This window comes from Gopherus evgoodei, chromosome 1, assembly GCF_007399415.2.
Source record: "Gopherus evgoodei ecotype Sinaloan lineage chromosome 1, rGopEvg1_v1.p, whole genome shotgun sequence".
Taxonomy (NCBI): domain Eukaryota; kingdom Metazoa; phylum Chordata; order Testudines; family Testudinidae; genus Gopherus; species Gopherus evgoodei.
This window is the reverse complement of record NC_044322.1, coordinates 291,972,558-291,994,392: the sequence shown is the minus strand read 5'-3', so window position 1 is coordinate 291,994,392 and position 21,835 is coordinate 291,972,558. Positions and strand designations below refer to the sequence as shown.

Here is a 21,835-nt window from a genome sequence, read left to right as displayed (position 1 = left end):
TGTGAAGGGCATATCAGTCAACTGTGCAGACAAGGAGCTGTGAGGAGTCATGCTAACTGGTGGTGGGCCAGCTTCACCCATTTTCTGATTCCTCAGTTTTCTAAAGGTTTGGCATATCTCCTGAGACCTATGCAAAATCACTCTTGTATAGCATTTGATGCTGTTATGGTGAGTATTTAACAATATATTTTCTAAGTGCTATTAATGAATACCTCCAACTACCTCCAAATATCATTTCAACAAAAGTCCCCATACTCCCATAAAAGTTATCTAATATATACAGCATAAATGAACTATCTGTTAAGTTTATAAACCTACAGAGAAACATTCCTTCTGTAACAAATCATCACTGAATTTGAGACTCCGAATAATCTTTATCCTGTGCTAAAATAATCAGTTGGGGTGAAATTCATCCTGGTGCAGAGATCTGGCACAAGGCCATTAGCACCAGTTAAATGCTGTGATGGGACAGATCAAGGCATGGGGGCATAGTTAGAGCAGCAACACAGGACGCCTCTGCATTGCAGAGGGCTCTCTGCTGCAGACTCAAATTAGCAAGTTAAAGTCAGGCTCATATGCCCTTAACGTGGAAATAATGGCCCAAATCCTGCAAACGACCATAAACCTTGGGAGAATGCCTCCTCCCAACACCCCTGCTTACTTTCCCACACAAAATCCAATTATAGAAGCTTTGTGTGAAGAGAGGAGAATGTTACCTTTATGAATACAGGAAATTATAACTTGTCCATTTCCAGCTTTACTTTCCTACCATTATTGCATCCTGATTTCAACCCCTAGAAATCAACTGGTCTCTACCTGGGTGCAGGGGTCCTCCCAAGTGTAGCCAGTTGCAAGATCAGGGCATTACTGTTTTATAAATTAAAATGTTATTTACAAAAGAGAGAAACACTATTGACTATGAAGAAAGAATCAATTTTGGGAATGGCCACAGGTTTAATCCAGGGCAAGATTTACAACAGACTTTATTAATTAGGGGATGAAACCATAGCTAAATCCATTCTCTTTCTTAACATGTGTGTTCTGTAACATGTGACAGCATTTTCTTTAGTTTTGTATTAACTTTGTGTCTGATAACCACGTTGTTTAAGTCTTTAACATACATTGAGGTAATGTCAACTATTATATATAAGGAGATTTGTAAATGTAGAGGGTGAATTGCTAACCTTTTCTGTGGAAAGAGAGTGAATAAAATCGCTGAGTTGTGTAGAAGCATATGGGCCTATGGAGATTAAAGGAGAGATTTTCAAAAGCACAAATGGGAGTGAGTCACAGAACTCTCATTGACTTTCAATGGAAGATGAGCACCTAATTGCTCTTTGCAGTGATTTCTTCCTGTGTGATTTCACAAGAAGAACGTGGCACTGCTAAGAATAGAACTCCTGTCTCCTAACGCTGAATCCTGTGCCTTAACCATAAGATCCTCCTTCCTTTCTAGAAGAACAGCATCTGCAGTTATACTATCTAGGATAAAATGATAAAGGCCATCCAGTCTTGCTGGTTCAGGACATAGACTTCTCATTAGCTGGAAATAGGATGATATTTCCCATTGAATATAATTGCACACCATATGACACACTGTGATGGTTTTGAACCCTCCTCTGAACATCAGATGTTAACAATTGTTGGATACTGGACTAGACGGACTAGTTTGCTTATTGTTGGCTGGCTTGTTTCATTATGGCAATTCTTATATTTTATTACAAATATTAATAAAATCTAATAAGAAAAGGAAGTACAGTAAATTATATTGTCCTCGATAACTGAAGACACCAAGTAGGTCTGTGTGAAAGCTTAAAATGAGTATTTGTGAAAAATAATTTGAATAACAAACACCATTGCTCTTTGACACTATTTATGATTTATATTATTTTCTGTTTGTGAATATCTGTACATGAAATTCTTGTCATAACAATATTCACAGAAGGGAAAACTATCATGAAATCTCATGCAGACTTGCATTTGACAAGAATTAACATCAGATTATTGGCACAGCTATCTTGAAAGCTCTTCTGGCTTTGGGGCTAATTCAGCTAGGGAGCAGAAATAATATTAAGTGAAGGAGTTGATCAGTTACACAGCACAAATGGCAAATTATTAATAACAAATAGTTAAAACAATAGATACAGCTAATCATTTGTGAGAAATCCATAGGTTGAAATATGCTTATATAAACGATTAATCAAATAATGAAGAAAAATATGAAAGTTAGTCTGGTTGTGGATAATTTGCAAACAGAAGGAAGTGAGTAAATTAGGTCTGTCTAAGGGTGTTTTTCTGTATTGCCCATCATCATGGTAAATTAATAATCACACATAAATTTTGTCTCCATTTGATGGCCCATAGCAGATTTCATGGAATATTTTCCACTTCACCCTTTTAGGTTCTAGGAAACTCTGCTTTTATATATAATATAATTTCGTTAAATAAGTTCTTTCCTGCAAATGATTCATCTTTCTCTGGCCCTGAGTAGTAGAATTCATGAACAGTTATGAAACTATGATTCATTTGCTACTGAACCCAAAATAACTCTGTCCAACCCCCTCAGGAACAGGTCAGTGAGCAATAACTAATTGCCAGTTGTCTCTATTTGATTAAATGCTCACTGGTTCTCATGCTGTGGCAAGAGCTCTCCAAAGCTATAGGAATTAGGAAAAGGCATTACTCAAAAGTAAGGCTGAGTCACATGAGACATTGTTACCACATTATATGGCATCATGAAAAGACAGGAGAAAACACAAAAGGTGATAGTCTGACTTTATCTAGACTTTTAAAGGTGAAAGTTCATGTAAGCTTAAATTGTTCAACTTGAAGGTGTTTTCTGCAGCTCTGCATCTGACAGTGTTGATGTAGCTAGGGTTGACGGTGAGGTGAAATGCTTCTGCAGTGTCTCCAGCTGCCCTTAGAAGTGTAACATATCATATAACTTCCTTTTACTGGAGTGACCATATGAGGGGAAATTATATTACTGATCCATTTGTAATAGAGAACACAAAGCAAATTTAAAGGCTTTCTAACAAATATACATTATTTTACAGGAACTTCCCAAGTTTCTTCAAGACCTTGCTTCAACCGATGCTGATCTGCCTTGGAACAGGTCTAAGAATCGCTTTCCAAACATAAAGCCATGTATGTCTTTACTAACTGGTCTCTCTTTTTTACTCTCTAACTGTAGAAGTACAGTGTATGTTTGGAATGCATCTGAATTTTTCATTGGGTCTCTCTGATATGTTACTATAATAATGTACATGTTATATTACAGTTTACTATCAACTAATCTGTTTTTATTCACTTGTTTGAGTAAGGATTCTTTGTAAATGGCTTTCAACTTACTCTCACAAGCTTTAACATGCAGGTGCAAGAAATTGTAGCCCGAATAGTTTCTTCACTTTGTAATTTAACCCAAGTAGCAAACTCTTTAACATTCTTCCTGGACTTTTCCCTTTAGTTAAAAGTAAGTTAAGTGTAAAATCCACATGTTTATGCATTTGTTTTCCCTGGAAGCCTGGTGATGCTTTCTTACAGCTACTTGCAAATATTGTGCAAGAGTTCCATTGAAGATCAGAGTGACTGTATGATAACTTATAAGCCAAGGCTAGATTTTATCACAGGAGACAGGAGTCTGTCTCTCTGTACTCAACACTGCTTCATTTTTCAGTTAATAAGACAAGAAATGCCATTATTATTTTAAGCATTAACTGTGATGTGAGATGGGGGGCATGGCATTCCTCTGTTAATGTAGCTACATTCTGTGCTATTAACTTTACAGAACAGCTGTTCCTGTTATCTGCTGCCTGGTTCAACACATATTCTGTGCTCTAATTTACAGTTGCTAAGAACTGATATTCGTGTTACCCAATAACATTGTCAGAAGTGCTTCAGAAATCTTTCATTTTATAATATCTTTTCTTTTTACTGGTTTGCAGAAGCAAATGTCAGGAAATGGATAATTGATTTCAGCATATACCTATTCAGAATCTTTTTCACACATGACATTTTTCCTATTTTTCATCACTTTTATATACTTATAATGAGCCAAATTCTGAGGTCCTTCCTCAATTTTTACTCAGTTCTCACTTACACCAACTTCCTGTTTTAGCGGTTTGCCTGGCTAAAGAATGAGTTAAAGCTCAATAAGGACCTCAGGACATGGCCTGGTGGTAGCAGAATATAACAGAACAAACAAATATAAATGATGAGGCCCAGGCTTGTAGTCTGATCCAGACAGAAGACCGCATCACCATTGCACCACCTTGTCAAAGGCACAACAGGCCTGTATACCTCAGATTGCAGGATTGGGGCCTTAGACGTTTGCATTAGAAATAATCATCATGAGAAAAATGCATTGAAATGAAAAAAGCAAGGAAGGAGAGTAATTATACAACCAAACAGGATGGTTAAATAGTTCTTGGGAGTTGCAATTACTGTACTGTTTTGCCAAGGCAGATTTAATAAAATTAGCTAAACTGATGTAAACATTAATTTTGAATTCTCAGCATCATAGCAACATCTGATGCATGTCATTGTAGTTTACAGGTAAACATCTCAATTAAATAGACTTTATTTCTGCTATAGATAACAACAACAGAGTAAAGCTGATAGCTGATGCTGGTATTCCAGGATCTGATTACATCAATGCCAGCTATGTGTCTGTAAGTTGGAAGTCTCTCATAATGCTTATCACATTTTTTCTATTTTTATTTTCTTTTACAAAGTGACTTAAAAGGGAATATATTTTATATCAGAACATGCTTCTAATGTTTTTTCCATCCACTGCAGCTGCTGTGAACACAGTCACTTCTAGCACTATGAATTCATGTGTCCAAGTGTATCATTGAACATAATTAGCTTTAAAACATTTAATTTGATTTGCTCAGTTTTATTGTTGGGTTGTGTTTATTAATAGTAAAACAACTGTAGTCAGCTAATTCGTTTCTGGAAATTATCTCATCCCATTCCCATTGGAGCCAATTGTGAAAATCCCATTCATGTCAGTGGTGCCGGATATGGCGCTATTTTGTATTTCTTAGTTAAGGATTTTGGAGTATTGTATAAAAGATGCTATGTAAAAATAAATAGCAGTGAACTGAATATTCCTGTAACAATAGATAACATGTTTTTATGGTAGCCCTTATTATTTCATGCTAATTTTGTTGAGGAAAAATGTAAATATGCCCCCTGACAACACACTAGCTGTGATATTGATCAATGACATAACTGCTACCAAAATATTTTAATACAATTGAATAAGCTGATGTGTTTGAACATAGACAAAATAGGTTATTAAAATACTCTGTTGATGGAGGGGAGAGAGCACAGTGTCTCTTTCCTCCAATCTTTCTGCAGAATAGAATAGATGTCATTCCCACCCTGCTCCAAATAATGCCTTCCCTGGAGTTTGGCTTTATTGGTAACTCAGAACATTTCTTCCCACACTTACCTGTTTCTCAGGGTTTTCTGCAGGATCTCCCTGCCTCTGCCTTTATTTGCCTGAACCATGGTAATGCCTCCTCGTGCATCCTGGTAAAATGATCAAGCTATCCCTGTTGCAATGATTATTATAATTATTTATTGTTTTTATTACAGTGGCCCCAACTGAGGTCAAAACCCCACTGCACTACACACAGTACAAACAAAATAAGAGGCAATTTGTGCCATGCCGGTCTTCCCACATAAATAGATGAGACAGCAAAGTTTAAGTAAAAGAAAATAGCATCATCTCCATGTTACAGACAGGAAACTGAGGCACTGAGACTTGCCCAAGGTCATACAGAAAGTCTGTAGCAGAGCTGTATATTGAACACTGGCCTCTTGAGTCCTGACTCCCATCTCACTGTCTTAAACATTATCCTTCCTTTCTATTAGTCAGCAACATTTACTCATTGCTTTATACAGTGTTCTAACCGGGTGGGTCAACAGAAGAGACCTTCCCCCCTGTTACAAATCCTGTTACAGAGCTGTAGTGCTGTTTGCCATGCTCAGGGCCTCGGAGGTGGTGTTCTGAGTAGAGTGGAGGATGGACAGGTCTCCACTCTTCCCCTCACTGGCTAGTACTCAAAAGCTGATGCTGGGAAGCTCACACAGCATCTTCAAAAAGGCTGCGGAAAGTGCTACTGCGAAGAGCTCTCTCATGCAGGCATTTTTGCTTGCTTCTGACATATGCAGGCATAATGCCTTTTGTCATCGTTGATGGGATATTGCAGCTGCCAAGGCCACCAATTCACAGAGCTACAACTTTGGTGTGTGTGTGTGTGTGTGTGTGTGTGTGTGTGTGTGTGTGTGTGTGTGTGTGTGTGTGTGTGTGTGTGTGTGTGTGTGTGTGTGTGTGTACACACGAGAGAGAAAGGGAGAGAGATCTATAAAGGGCAAAGTTATAGCTCAGAGAATTGGTGGCCTTAGCAGCTGCAATATCCTATTAATGGTGACAAAAAGCATTATGCCTGCATAAGTCAGATGCAAGCAAAAATACATGCATTGGAGAACTCTTTGCAGTAGCTAGATAGATAGATATAGAAAGAAACACCCTGTATATACTATATAATAAGTGGGAATTGGAATGCTACTTTTATTTTTACTGGTTCACCCATGAAAGGAGAAAACAAATAATTAATTCAGAGCTTTGCATCCCTGAGTTATAGCTCCTCACTTCACTGTTCAGCTAGGGAGGATTAGTGTAGTTTCCCACTGCCACCTGTTATGTATATTATATATCAAATAAATAACAGGCAGCTGTGAATTATAGGACTGTAATTCCATTGAGGAGTTTTGATGAGGCTAATAAACTTCTGCACTGTTTGTTCTGTTTAATTACCAGAACTCCATGATGGACTATCAGCTCTGCAATATGACATTTCTTTTTTTAATTTTATATAATGCATAGAGTTTCTCGTGCTCCAATGGCCTCTTTAAGAAAACTGGTTCCATCCTGTGGAATGACAGCCAGGGGCACATGTACTGCAATCTCTGCTTGAAAAAACTGTTCTCATGCTTTTAATTCGTTTTAGAATTATGTACAAAAACAGAAACCAAGATCATCCCTTCCATGGAAAAACCCACAGGGTAACTTCAGGGAATCCTCTCTCAGAGAGAGACTTAGAACATCATTTTTCAGGGCTGAGGTTCCCCCCAACCCTTTGGCAGGAAAAAGGCCACCTCTGAACCTGGACTGATCTATTGGAGGACAGGACGATGTATGTGGGCTCCCACCAGCTCTGGATCCATAGCAGTTTTGCACTAATAGAGCTGCACAACCATGCCCCCAGCCCCCCAGCCACAGCTGCCTGAGATCATGGGTGAAACTCTGCAGTAAAGGTAATACAGCCATAGGCTGTAACCTTGGGATATTTTTAATGACTGTAAGTAGCCATGACTTCAATTTAACAGACTTACTCAATGGAAAGAATCTCATCTATTGAATTATCCACATCACTTAGGCTTTCCTTGGAGGTTTCCCATGCAACAACTTGGCTGGCCTATTCCTGTTTAATTTATATATCTGACAAATTCACAACCTCTGGTGATATGGCTGCAGGCATAATTATGAGTCATACACACACACACTTTTTGTTTGTGTATATCCATAGATATTAAATATTTTCATTGTAGGGCTACTTGTGTCCAAATGAGTTTATTGCTACTCAGGGACCATTACCAGGAACAGTGGGTGATTTCTGGAGAATGGTGTGGGAGACTAGAGCAAAAACGCTCGTGATGCTTACGCAATGTTTTGAAAAAGGACGGGTAAGTTACCAGCATATTAGTTGTTAATGCATGCAATAACTGTAAATTATATATTCTTTCTATCAGGATTATATATGTTCATTGTTAATAAGCATGTCCTCTGACCGCAGGTAAGATGTCACCAATACTGGCCAGAAGACAACAAACCAGTTACTGTGTTTGGAGATATAGTGATTACCAAATTAGTGGAAGATATTCACATAGACTGGACTATCAGGGATCTAAAAGTTGAAAGGGTAAGGGAAAACTGAAAAATGCTTTTATAAAAATACACTCTTAAATCCCCAGTGAATGCAAAATGTGTTCCATCCCACTCAGCTGTCCCTAAAAGTTCTTTTAATCCCAAATGTGCATACATTGCATTGTCTGTTTTTTCTGAATATTTTTAACTTTTCGAAAATTGTCTCCAGTTTCTGTCACATGGAACTGATATGTGAAACCCAGATGATAGGAAGTAGAATATCAGGGATACTGAATCTCTAATCCCCTGGGAGTCAAAGTTTCTACCTGACTATCTCAATATCTTTTCTGGAAGGGAGTAATTATAAAAATTTGGGAATGATAAAAATCCCTTCTAATGCATCCCTCCCAGATAAAGCAGCCAAGGGTGAGATTCTCTGGAACAGTGCAGCCGCTTTGTACTGCATCAGCAGCAGTAGTGCACTATAGAGCTGGCATAACCAGCCCTAGGAGATTCACCTCAATACAAGTGGCTCTCGGTGTCTTAACACCACTGGCACGTTCTGCACTGGCATAGGAGAAGTGGTGTGGAGTCCCCAATGCTCTCGTGATCCACAGCTGTAGTTTCAGGCTTTTGGAACCATTAGCAGCTAGTAACTACTAGAAGAGCACTTAAGCTCAGGAATCAGTCCTCCATATAGTGGCCAAGACAATCCTATGCCTCCTTTGGACCTCTAGCACTGACATACATAGTGTGCAATTCTGCCAGACTCTAGGATGTGACCCTCCATGTCCAAACATAAAGATGCATTATCTTTTCTTGGCACACACTAGTGGAAACAGGTGACAAGTAAGCAACATCCCAATTTTCAGTCTCCTAGGAATACATTGTGTACATAGTACAGAGCAATGAAACATTTAAAAACAAAATTGTGAGATACAATACCTTTGTTTTGTAGTTAAAACAGAACACAGAAGCAGCCAAAGTAAAAAAGGGCTTTACAGCCAGAAATGTATGCTGGCAAAACACAAATTCATATCTGTTAACCAATATGAGGCTTTCAGAAAACACAAGTCGTGCTCTCTAAGTGTTCCGTATGCAGTCACTAAAATACATTACACCTCAAATTGTGCCATTTATCAGTATGCCGATTAAGTATCCTGTATTTTTGTCTTTGTTTGCTCTTTGTTTTAAACCCACAAATGGAGTTATTGTTTGTTTATTTAAGGTTTTTTCCATGCAAGTCAACATGTACGTTTTGCATCCGTAATCCCCGTCACCACATCCTACTTTACTAACATAGATCCAAATTGTCATTATGCGTTATACAGTAGTTAAGAAGTCAGGTTGTCCCTTCCTGCTTTTATGTATTATCATAACTGCTACAGTGGGGTAGTCGCTCACATATAATTTCCACCTGCTTTCTGGCCAACGAGTAATTGGAATTGGACCAGTTGACTGCCTTGACAGTAGCAAGTCAGTATAGGAAAGGGTCAGATGGAACACCTTCTCTGATTGAGTTTCAGCCAGCTTTGCTCATTGGGCTACTAGAAGACCTGGAGACACTTCAGCTTGTAATCTACAAATTAGACCCAGGTCCCGTCTGGCTTGTAAAGTCAAGGGGAGAGTTGAATCTCCTGCTGGCAGAGGTCATTAACACATTCCCATGAGCGGACTGCTGCCAGCTTCCCGTAAACAACAGTCATTAAACCCATGAACAAGAAGTTATCTCCTGATGCTAGTACATTTGACAACAATGTAAGTCTCAAAGTTTCCTCTTTAGGTAAGGTTGTTGAGAAGAAAGTGCTAGGGAAACTTAGGTGTTACAGTTCACTTCTAGATCTAATATGGGTCTGTTTCAAAATTCTAATGCAGAACCTGTATGTAATTTGTGCTTCCCAGCATGGGGATTGTATGATGGTACGTCAGTGTAACTTTACTGCCTGGCCTGAACATGGAGTCCCTGAAACTACAGCACCATTAATCCATTTTGTCAAGCTGATCCGTGCAAGTCGAGCACATGATAACACACCTATGGTTGTTCACTGCAGGTAAGCAGAGAATTAAGTACATACATGAAATCAGTTTAAAGTGTTATACCATTTAAGTAAATATTAGTATGCAGAAAAGTAGCCAGATTGAAAGCAGTGGGGAAAAAAGGCTGCTCTTTTATTCAGAGTATAGCCCTGGCTGCAGTGCAAGTTTCCAAGCAATGTTCCTCAACTCTTTCTGAAGGTAGAAGACCGGTTTGTGTTTTTCCTTCCACCCCATGCAATCCAACTGATATGATGTCAGTGAAAGAGTTATTCCAGTATTTACCATACAGTCACATTAAAGTTCATTTCAGATTTCCTGTTTACTTAAAATAGGAGATATGCGTGTGGTAACACTTGAGAAATGTTGACTTTTTAATGATTTCTACCATAATTATAGCTTTCTTTAAGGAAGAAGTGTTGAAAAGTTTATTTAAAATCTACATATGATATATTATCAGAAGACAGAAACTATATGGGAACCAGTAAAGAATGGAGACTTGGAATGGAAGATTGTATCTACAATCCCTTTCACATTCAAAGGCCAGATTTCAAAATTGGATCCTAAAAATAGATGCCCAAATCTATATGTTGGGGAGCTAAATACATGGTCTGGTTCTGAGATGTGTTCAGTTCTCATCACTCCCATTGATTTCATTTTCTACACCATTACACTATTGTTTCAAAGAGTAGTGTCTGAACAAGGCTGAATCTTCAGTAAGGTGGTCAGCAGGTCTGCATTTTATACAGTTCTTTCCACATTTTCAGATGGTCTTTCAGTGTCCCCACTGACCCAGTGGGCACATTCTGAAGTAGTGATTCAGGATAAGAACACTGTTCCAGATTCTCTGTTGTGCTCAGTGTGAGGGGACACTAAGCGATTTGGTTTCAGTTCTCAATTCTCTGCTCCATCTCTCATCTGTGTTCAGCCTATAATGCATTGGAACTTCTCTAACTTGCTCCAGCTGTCAATGTCACTAAGGGAACATTCACCAAATGGCCACTGCTGGAACATAATGCTTTCCTACCACTCCTCTTCCCTGCTCCCAACGCAACCCCTATACTAGAGGCTAGTGGAAGAGGCAACTCCACTGGCTCTATGCTTCTGAGGACTCCCCCGTGCTGATGGTTGTCCTCAGATGGGAGGTAGGGCCAGATTCCATCCCCTTTGCACTGCAGAGAGTTGAAAAGGGGACAGAGAATTTGGCCCCCAGCCCATACTAAGGATGTTCCCTTGCTTATGTCACTGTGACCTTGCAGCAGCAACGCATGTTCTCATAACCACAGGATTCATTTATTATAATACCTCTTAGCAGAGTTTCTCTCATGTTGCAGCTTTTACAGAGTGCAGTCACACATTTGGTGAGCAAATATGATCATGTTACTCCTATCCAGCATTTTTTGCACTGCTTGCTTATAAATGTGGGAATGATTTTAAGGTAACCTGTTATTTTTCAAACCCCTTAATTAAGAAGAATACCCGTAGCCACAAGAGAGTTGGATTTACCACTTCAGCCTAGTTATCTATTCCCACCTTTTTTCTTGTATAATAATTCACTGTGTAGAAGTCCTCTTTGTTTTGTTTAGTTTTAATAGAAATGCACCAAGAAATCCAAGGTTCAGTTTTGCGAAACCTTGTGATTGCAGTTTTGTTGCATTCAAACCAGCAAAGTTTGTTGGGATTCATATAAAACCTTTTTGGCTCCTTCCCATTCCTACAGTTTGCTAAATAGGATAGTTTTGGTTTAGCTGCACCTCATGAGTCAGGCTTTAGCTTTTGCAAAACCAAAGCCAGGTCATAGTTCACATCTAGATTCCATTTTATCCCAATCAATAAAGGTAACAGAGTGAGAGGGTGGATAAAGGTTCTAGTTTTCGCCCAATTTTATTTTCACAATTAATTTATTTTTCGAGGTTTTGAATTCATAGATTCAAAGGCCAGATGGGACCATGGTGATCGCTTAGTCTGATCTCCTATATAGCATAAGTCATAGAACTGCCCCAAAATTATTCCTGGAGCATATTTTTTTAGAAAGACATCCAGTCTTGATTTAAAAATTGTCAGTGATGGAGAATTCATGACTACCCTTGCAAAATTGTTCCAATGGTTAATTACTCTCACTATTAAAAATGTAAGCCTTATTTTCTGTCTGAATTTGTTTAAATTCAACTTCCAGCGACTGGATCTGCTATACTGAAGATTTGCAATTATATATTAAAATAATTAGCATATAAACTATATTTTATTTTGTATATATTTTTTACAGCGCTGGAGTTGGAAGAACAGGGGTTTATATTGCACTTGATCACTTAACACAACATATAAATGATCATGATTTTGTGGACATGTATGGACTTGTAGCTGAGCTGAGAAGTGAGAGAATGTGTATGGTACAGAACCTGGTAAGACATACAGAATTTATATACATCCTATGTTAAGAAATCATTTTGTTCTCTGAAATACTGCAAAAATGAGCAGCAAAACTTGTGAAAATCAGCCTTATTGTAAGTTTTCTAGTACTTCCTGCTCCTGGTTGGATTGGAAGCATTATACCAATAGGCTTTCTTGAGGTCTTTGACACTACTTCTCCCAGCCAACGAGTGGAAAAATGAAAGGTTGTGTTTTTAAAAAATAAACCAAACTTTCTCAGACTTTGTAAAAAGGTTTGTTTTGAATTTTGGGTGAAGGTTCAGGTAATTTTTTTAAACCCAAACTTAGTAATATCTTATTATATTTGGCTTTATTAACTCTTTCTGACAAGTAAATTTATATAAAGATAGGGCTCCATCCTCCAAAAACGTAAACATGTGCTTTACCCATATCAATAATCCCATTGACTGACTTATTTTAAATTGACTTAAATAAGATTACACAAGTGAATTAAGTTATATGCACTCTTCAGAATTTGTAAGATAAGTGTTTGAAGAGCCTTCTGTGGGCCTAAAACACGATACATTTTTAGCAATCATAAAGTGAGTATAAGTTATTAAGAGAAAAATAATTGAACTGCTAGTAAAAGGACTACCCTAAGCTTAGAGATCTGAGTTAGTGCTGCTTAGGGTGACCAGATGTCTCAATTTTATAGGGACAGTCCCAATTTTGGGGTCTTTTTCTTATATGGGCTCCTATTACCTGCCACTCCCTGTCCCAATTTTTCACATTTGCTTTCTGGTCACCCTAATGCTGCTTTCCATGGAGCCTTAGTGGAATTTAAAGCTGCCCTTAATGCTCCAATTCAGTGTAATCCTTGTATTCATTCCTGTAGGTCTAATAGTATTATCTAATTCAGACGCTCTTAAATGTGGTATGAGAAACACCATTACTCCCTGGAGACCAGGCTTGTAACATGGTGCTGACTCTTCCTGCTTATTTCTAGCAGTTAAACTGTAAGCAATTGCTGTAGTTGCCTCAGGGTTCTTATATAATCGTGAGGTGTAACTCTGGTTCCATTGAAGTAGGTGGCTAAACTCCCACTGACATTAATAGGGTCTGGATGTCACCCACAAATGGAAAATGGAAATGGCTATGAGGTAACGTCTGTATTAAGATGCAGTACACAGTATGAAAATGTTTGAGATCCTTGATCTAACTCAATCACTGTAATTAAGGGTGCTTAGCTGTAAGAACTGCAGGTCTTAGACTGAGCTAATAAGGGGTGTATTCTTGTTGTTGGGGTCAGACTTCAATGGGTGCGGGTTCAGACCCTTTGGAAGGGTCACTCTTGACCCAGTTGCTAGCTCATCGCATACTCTTCCTTGCCAGCAGAGAGTGTGATATCACTTTGAACCTCTTTGTCTAAGAGGTGACTTACAAGCTTATCAATGCTTTATATTGAGACGTAGTCTCGTGCGGCATTCTGCCAAATACAGCCTGGTGGTTTCAAAGCTATTTATGGGCATGTTCATACAAATACTTAGTTCGTGGCAAGCTGGGATGTTAATCTACAGAGCTCCTGTGTGCCACACACTAACTGTCCATGTGGACCCTGCTGATGCACACTAGGTGTTCCCTAGTGTGCATTGACTTGCCACGGTTTGAAAGAGCAGGACAGCAAAATGCACTAGGGCAGTGATGTCCAAACTTATTTGATCGCGCACCCCATCAATAAAAAAAATTTGAGCATGCACACCCTGCTGCGCCGGCTCTACCATTTTTGCCAAAGCAAAAAAAACAAAACAAAAAAACCAAAGTGCTCCTCCTGCCACACACCCCCAAGGATCTTCTTGTGCACCCCCTGAGGTGTGCGCACCCCACTTTGGAGACCACAGCACTAGGGAACTTTTAATGCTCATCAGAAGAGCCCATATAGGCAGTTAGTGTGCAGCATGCTGGAGCACTGTAGATTTATCTTCCAGCTTGCTATGCAGTGAGTGTTTATCTAGATTGCCCTGCAAAAGGAGGCTTGTTCGGTTTGGGAAACATTCCTGATATCCATATTGGATCAGAGAATATGAGAAGTGAGATGACGGTGATGTGTAAAGTTATTCTGTCCTTTCCAGCAGTTGAACCTATAAATCTGAGATTTGGGGATCTTAGGTTGAAAATTGAGACTATGGTACAATGTCATCTGGAAAATATTGTGGTCTGGTTGTTTATCATTGGGATTTTTTCCCTTCTTTATTCTGTTTATTAACGGTTGGCATCAAAATGTAGAGTTCCCTAGTGACAATAGATGTCTGTAGAGGGTTAAAAATATCCATTCTATTCTGTTTGTTCACTAGCAAATGTCACTTTGGTAGTATGATGGGGTGTACAACCCACACTGGGCAACAAGGGGTAAAGGAACTGCTCTGGGTCCAGCCAATCCCTCCCCGCCACACCTGTCAGACATTTCGCTTCTGGAGGAAGAGTTAAAAGGCAGGAGAACAGCTCATTTGGTGGCAGTGGCAGACCAGGGAAGAGAGCAGGCCTGCGACCTGCAGCTTCAGCAGATGAGAGTGGAGGGAAGGCAGAAATCTCTCCCTAAGACAATTGCCCAAAGATCCCTCCCTTAGGGAAAGGAGGACCTGCTACAGACAGCTGGAGAGGGCAGCATTTCCTCCCCTCCACCATATGAACTCTAGACTTTGGTAATCCCCTTTATTTTTTGTTTGGACTATCCCAGCAGAGGAAAGCCCTGAGCTGGCCCAGGAGGGTGGGCCATATTATGGGTGGAGGCAGGTGGTGCCTGAGAAAGAGAGCTGCCATGTGGCACGCCACCATCAGAAGGTGCCTTATGATGAGCGGGCGCCCTTCACACTGCCTTAATCCGGATCATGACTTTGGGACAGTTGCAGGAGGGGAGATGGGAAGAGGCCCAGAGAAGGCAGCCTTAAGCAGACTTGGCTGTCAGATCATTGATAGCCCTCAGGGCCCTGGTTCAGAGCCCAGTGGAATGGGAGGGCCCAAGCTCCCCTACCAACCACCCCCCTGCAGGTCAGAGTGAGGACCATCACAGGTAAATTTAAATGTAGTACATGTAGCTAGGTGAGAAAATAACAAGACTCCTATCACTGAGATTTTACTTTGGTGAGGAGCACTGGAGCCAGTAGTCTTATACCCTTCACTGCAAATCAAATAATCTAAATGGCCTCAGTGGGAGGTCATTCAGTGGAGACCTCACAGAGCCAAACCATTACAAATAAAAAAGACAACAGATAAGGTCAAGGCTTATTTTAAAAACGTATGTTTGTCACTTTTGCTCGCCTCTGTGCTTACAGGTTCTGGCAGAGGCCAAAAATGGAAGTGCCAAAATGTAACACGAGAGGCTGTTCTCTTGATACTAATTTCCAATCTGATCAAGGCAGGAAGTATTGTCATTGTTACTTCGGTATAATATTGCAGTGTCATGAGAGAGCTTGTTCTTATCCAAGGCATTTCCAGCACAGTTTTGCAGAACCAGTAGGTACAATACTCCATGTCACCATTGAGACTGATCGAAATGGAATGAATCTTATTAGTTTTTGAGGGTTCTCCATTTTTTCCCTAAACGAAGCAGGGTTTTAGCAGACAAGGCTATTCTGACATTTTCGTTATAAAACACCTCATAATGATCTCTAATTTGGGTTTTAAATTGTCAGCATAGAGAAGATACCAAGACAGAAGCAATTCCCTCCCACCTGCAATTAAAAGAATAAAAATAAAAAATCAGCCTCTCTCTTTCCATACTTATAACACTGAAATTGTTTTACTTTTTCAGACCATTGTGTTGCAGTTTTGAACCGCTGGTACAGGGCTAGATTAAGAATAAGCCTAACATAGCTGTGCAGGGAAATAGGAAAAGGAGTAGAGACTCCTTCCTTGTCAGCCTGTCTACCTGAATCTTAGCTCTAGGTGCCAGGAGAGTGCAGGGGCTGTGCATGAGACACTATCCTCAGGGAGGGGCAGGGACTAGGCCAGGCCATGACTCAACTCCTTTGTTCCCACTACACACAACATTTTATGTGTCAGTTAGCAGTATAGGGTTGCCAGGCATCCAGTTTTAGACTGGAACGCCCGGTCGAAAAGGGATCCTGGCGGCTCCGGTCAGCAGTGCTGACCAGGCCATTAAAAGTCTGATCGTTGATGCATCAAGGCTAAGGCAGGCTTCCTCCCTGGCCTGTCTCTGCACAGTTCCTGGAAGCAGGCGACATGTCCTGCCGCTCTTACATGCAGGGGGAGCCAGGGAGACTCCACCCACTACTCCTGTCCGGAGCGTCAGCTCCGCAGCTCCCATTGGCTAGGAACAACTGCCAATGGAAGCTATAGGAGCAGTGCCTGCGGGCACAGACAGCATGCAGAGCTCCCCGGCTCCTCTATTTAGGAGCCAGACATGCCCACTGCTTTCGGGAGCCATCTGAGGTAAGCACCACCTGGCCGGAGCCTGCACCTCAACCCCCTCCTGCACCCCAACTCCCTGCCCCCACTATAGAACCCCCTCCCACATCCTAACTCCCTCCCAGAGCCCATACCTCAAAATCCTCCTGCACTTCAACCTCTTGTCGCAGCCCTGAGCCCCTCTCGCACCCAGACTCCCTCCCGGACCCCACACCTCACACCTTCTGCTGCACCTCAACCTTCTGTCCCAGCCCTGAGCCCTCTCCTGGACCCCAAACCCCTATCCCCAGCCCCACCCTAGAGCCCACACCCCAGCTAGAGCCCACAGCCCCTCCCACACTCCAACACCCTGCCCCAGCCCAGAGCCCCCTCACGCAGTCCAAACCCATCAGCCCCAGCCCAGAGCCCTCTCTCACACCCCAAACCTCTCATCCCCAGCCCCACCCCAGAGCCTGCACCCCCAGCCAGAGCGCTCACCCTCCCCGCTCCCCAAGGCCCTGCCTCAACCTGGTGAATGTGAGTGAGGGTGGAGGAGAGTGAGCAATTGAGTGGGGGGGAATAGAGTGATCAGGGCGGGGCCTCAGAAGGGGCGGAGCAGAGGGCATGACCAGGGTGTTCAGTTTTGTGCAATTAAAAAGTTGGCAACCTTACAGCAGTACTGGTTAAGGAGTAAGCTGTACCCTAAAAAGATTATAGAAAATCACTCCCTTTTCCCCCTCCAGCACAACCGAGGCACTCTGGGAGGCACTGTATCTCTCCGAGATCTTGTCTGCAACTGCCTGCACTTGTGACGGTGTGGAGGGTGCATGTCACTACATGCTGCAGTGACCATACTCTGTACAGTGGGTAGATACATGCAGCAGTGAAAGCCTCCAGCAGTGCGGATAAGGAGAAAGGTTCCAGCAGCCTAGAGCCTTTTCCCACTTGATTCTTTCACTGTGACAGGGAAAGGCTCTGCTAAAAGTAGCAGTGTAGACCTGCCGTCCCCATGCTTGGGTCAGTAGAGAGCTGTACAGTATATATATCCTAGGGTTCAGGAATGTAGGGCACTCTACACTACCTGCCTAAGCGATGGCTCACCATCTGCACTGCTGTCTATACCTGTGCTAGCTGCGTGTGCAGCATCTGTACTCTACATGCCACCATATGGAGCCCTCAGGGGTGTTTCAGCTACGCACAGCCCCTTACTCTGGGCTATCCAGTAGAACAGGGGTTGGCAACCTCTGGCACATGGCTCACCTGGGTAAGCACCCTGGTGGGCCGGGCCAGTTTGTTTACCTGCTGCATCGGCAGGTTCAGCGGACCACGGCTCCCACTGGCCACGGTTCGCCATACCAGGCCAATGGGGGCACCAGGAAGCTGTGTGGGTGAGGGATGTGCTGGCCGCGGCTTCCACTACCCCCATTGGCCAGTGGGAGCTATGGTCTACTGAACCTTCTGAAGTGGCAGGTAAACAGACTGGCCCAGCCCGCCAGGGTGCCTACCCTGATGAGCTGCATGCCAGAGGTTGCTGACTCCTGCAGTAGAACCTCAAAGTTACGAATGGAGAATGGAGGTTGTTCATAACTCTGAAATGTTTGTAACTCTGAACAAAGCATTATGGTGGTTCTTTCAAAAGTTTACAACTGAACATTGACTTAATATAGCTTTGAAACTTTACTATTCAGAAGAAAAATTCTACTTTTATCCATTTAATTTAAATGAAACAAGCGCAGAAACAGCTTCCTTACCTTGTCAAATCTTTTTTTTTAAACTTTCCTTTTTTTGTTAGTAGTTTACGTTTAACACAACACTGTGCTGTATTTACTTTTTTTCCCTATGCTAACGCGTGATTGCATATTTCCGGTTCCAAATAAGTGTGTGGCTGACCAATCAGTTCGTAACTCTGGTTTTCTTAACTCTGAGATTCTACTGTATGTAAAATGCACAGTCTAGTCTAGGAGTAGGCAACCTATGGCATGGGTGCCAAAGGCAGCACACGAGCTGATTTTCAGTGGCACTCACACTGCGCAGGTCCTGGCCACCAGTCGGGGGGCTCTGCATTTTAATTTAATTTTAAATGAAGCTTCTTAAACATTCAGAAACCTTATTTACTTTACATACAACAATAGTTTAGTTATATATTATAGATTTATAGAAAGAGACCTTCTAAAAAGGTTTAAAATGTATTATTGGCATGCAAAACCTTAAATTAAAGTGAATAAATGAAGACTTGGCGCACCACTTCTGAAAGGTTGCTGACCCTGGTCTAGTCCCTAATGAATTATTTTTTTTTCCAGGAAAAGACCCTACAAAAAGGTTTTTGGCACATCATGTGCTCCCCTTCATCCTTTTTCCTGCCCCAGTAGGAATTTCAGAAAGATGTTCAGTGCATACAAGTGGGCGCTGCTTTGGCACAACAGACTTTACAGCTTTTGGGGTTCAAAATCTGAATAATACAAACTATTTGAACAATTTATGTTGTTGTAACTTCAGTCTGTCAGGTCACAGCTCATATTTGCCTGATGGATCCATTACAGAACAAGATATCTTCCCCAAAAAAGGCTTTACTACAATGGTATTTTGAAGCACTCTATCATGTCAATAAGGATTTCAGGAAACAATATATGCAAAAAATATGTATTGCTACTGTATACTGCAGCAGCTCTGAAAGTTTATTGTTTCAATTATCTGTGCCATGAGAATTACTGATTCCAGAGACATACCCATCTAAATGAAACCCTCATTATGTATTAGAAACAGTTTGAATGATTAAGAGTTTTATCCCAATGCACAAAAGCCAAGAAAGTCAACATTTTTATTTCTAAGCTGGTTCTCAAAATGCCCTCTATAACAGGCGTCTGTCTTTAGAAGGGATTTGTTTTTTCTCTCATGGACAGGCCACATATTAAGTGAATGGAATTTAGTGGATTTTTTGCATTTGACTGCACCCTGCTGGCTTTCAGCATGCTAGGAGGGAGGAAAGTTTCTTCATTTAAGTGCTTGATATATGTGGTTCAGCTCCTTCAGTCTGAATCAAATGTTGAAAAACAAGCTGAACACATTTTTTCATATATAACTAGCTTTGAGGGAATGGTGTGGTGCAGTTATGTTTGGAATAATTTTGTATATTTGACTGAGCATAGTAATTAACATGTCTATAGACTAATAATTGATAATTCATAATTATCAAAATTGGGTCGGACATAAGACATTATCAAAGGGTTGGAACAAGTTGCAAAACTAGAATTACTTTCAGAACATCTATAGCTTTTTATTCAAAATTGCTTTAAAATATTTTGTTATTAAAAGCAAATTTTTCATCATAAATTCATGGAACCTCTAACTTTTACATCATACAGGCACAATATATTTTTTTGCATCAGTGTGTTTTGGACCTATTGACAAGCAAGGGAAGCAGTCAGTCCATATGTTTTGTAAATTATTCAGCACTGCAAAAGATGGACTCTTTGGATGCCATGGAAGGTAAGTAGATACAGATTGTTCCAAAGTTATTTTTTCCTAGCAGGTGCTTTGATTTGTTCATACTAATAAGCATACTTTGACAAGCACTTGGAGGCTTGATAAGTGCAAAGTTATGGCTTTCTGCTGCCCTTTAACCCAGATTATGGTATCAGTCATTGCTCAAGCTGTTTACATTTTTCAACAGAAATTCTTTCAAATACACACTAAGAGTTATCAGTAATAGGTTAATGTTCATTTAAAAAGCAGTTTAATTTAATGTATTTGTTTCTGTTGTAGGTGATGTGGAACTTGAATGGGAAGAAACTACCATGTAAATATTTAAAGCAAAGATTATTAGGTCTTGAAAACCAAATAGTATTTTTCTAAATGTAGGGGCCAAAACAAATCCCCTTATAATGAATTAAAAACAAGCATTTTTTTTAATGTTGAAATGATTCCTTTTCTATCAGTGTGCCTTCATAAATGTGATAAATTATTTTATGCACATCACTAGGCAATAAAGATCAGCAATACTTTTGCCCAGATTGCAGTTCTGTTGTTATAGAAATAACTCAGTATGTATTTAAATTGAAAGTGTGCTCTCAACAAATGCTCCTTTTCCCCAGTTATCTTGTAAAAGATTAAAAATGAGCCAAATGTGAAGGAAAATGTTCATATTCCTAACGTACATAATTCAGTGTGAATTTAATGTATTCTTTTGTTTGGTTTTGAGTAAAAGCTTGAATTCTTTGACTCAGTCATGTTAGTTTGGCCTCAAGGGTGTTGACAATTCTTGTGGATTACTTCCAATACTGTCACAATGATCTTTACATAAATGTATGTTCTTGTGTTTTAAATCTGCTGTTTTATGAGTGCTAGGATATCATCTCATGATCCTGAACAGCTGAAGAGTCACCCCCTGACACTGCGAGGATTATTCAGCTTTTGCACAGCACACAGTAGCTCTTCACGGATAGTTGGGGCTATTTAAGCTAACTTGTGATCACCCGGTTGTTGTTTTTAAATGTTGCTAGTGATTGCACATGTTTGATGATGAAGAAAAGATCTCACATTCCTGCTACTTTTGTAAAACTGAAAGAGAAAAAAAAATAAAGTTTTAAATGTATTACATATTATAATGTACGGTAGATTGATTTGAGTAATGTACCGTATACCTTCATTCAAATGACCTGAATACAATCTTATACACTGTCTTCATAAGGAATACTCAGAAATTCAATATTAAAATATTTTATTGTTCAGGTGTATAAAATCAAACTTTGTTGCCTTCACATTGGCGTGAAATAAATCACTGAAGCCTTTGAAACGCATGGCTGACAATATTTTGTGTTGGCACAATTCCAGAGAGCACTGATTAATAAACCCCAGATCCTCAGCTCCTGTTGCTGCATCATCAAGGGTAGATCCAAAGATTGAATAGAAGAGTCAGGAGGTTCTCAATTGAGTAGCAAAGCATAGATTGATAAATAGAGGGCCATAGGAAAATAAACTTACCATGCACTTGGATTTTACTAGGAAGCCCGGTGCTTTATTACAGGTTTCAGAGTAGCAGCCGTGTTAGTCTGTATCTGCAAAAATTTGTTAGTCTCTAAGGTGCCACAA

At 40.4% G+C, this 21,835-nt stretch overlaps 1 protein-coding gene across 1 annotated transcript in view; it reads left to right on the top strand.

Annotated features, from left to right (window-relative positions):
• PTPRQ (protein tyrosine phosphatase receptor type Q) overlaps positions 1-21,275 on the top strand; it is a 161,742-nt gene extending 140,467 nt beyond the window's left edge. Inside the window, exons 38-45 of the mRNA XM_030549449.1 lie at positions 3,057-3,147; positions 4,594-4,670; positions 7,624-7,758; positions 7,869-7,994; positions 9,842-9,990; positions 12,240-12,375; positions 20,110-20,233; positions 20,510-21,275. Of these exons, the coding sequence (XP_030405309.1) occupies positions 3,057-3,147; positions 4,594-4,670; positions 7,624-7,758; positions 7,869-7,994; positions 9,842-9,990; positions 12,240-12,375; positions 20,110-20,233; positions 20,510-20,547 (876 nt within the window). The 3' untranslated portion in view covers positions 20,548-21,275. The remainder of the gene's footprint in view (positions 1-3,056; positions 3,148-4,593; positions 4,671-7,623; positions 7,759-7,868; positions 7,995-9,841; positions 9,991-12,239; positions 12,376-20,109; positions 20,234-20,509) is intronic.
• The last annotated feature ends 560 nt before the right edge of the window (positions 21,276-21,835 follow it).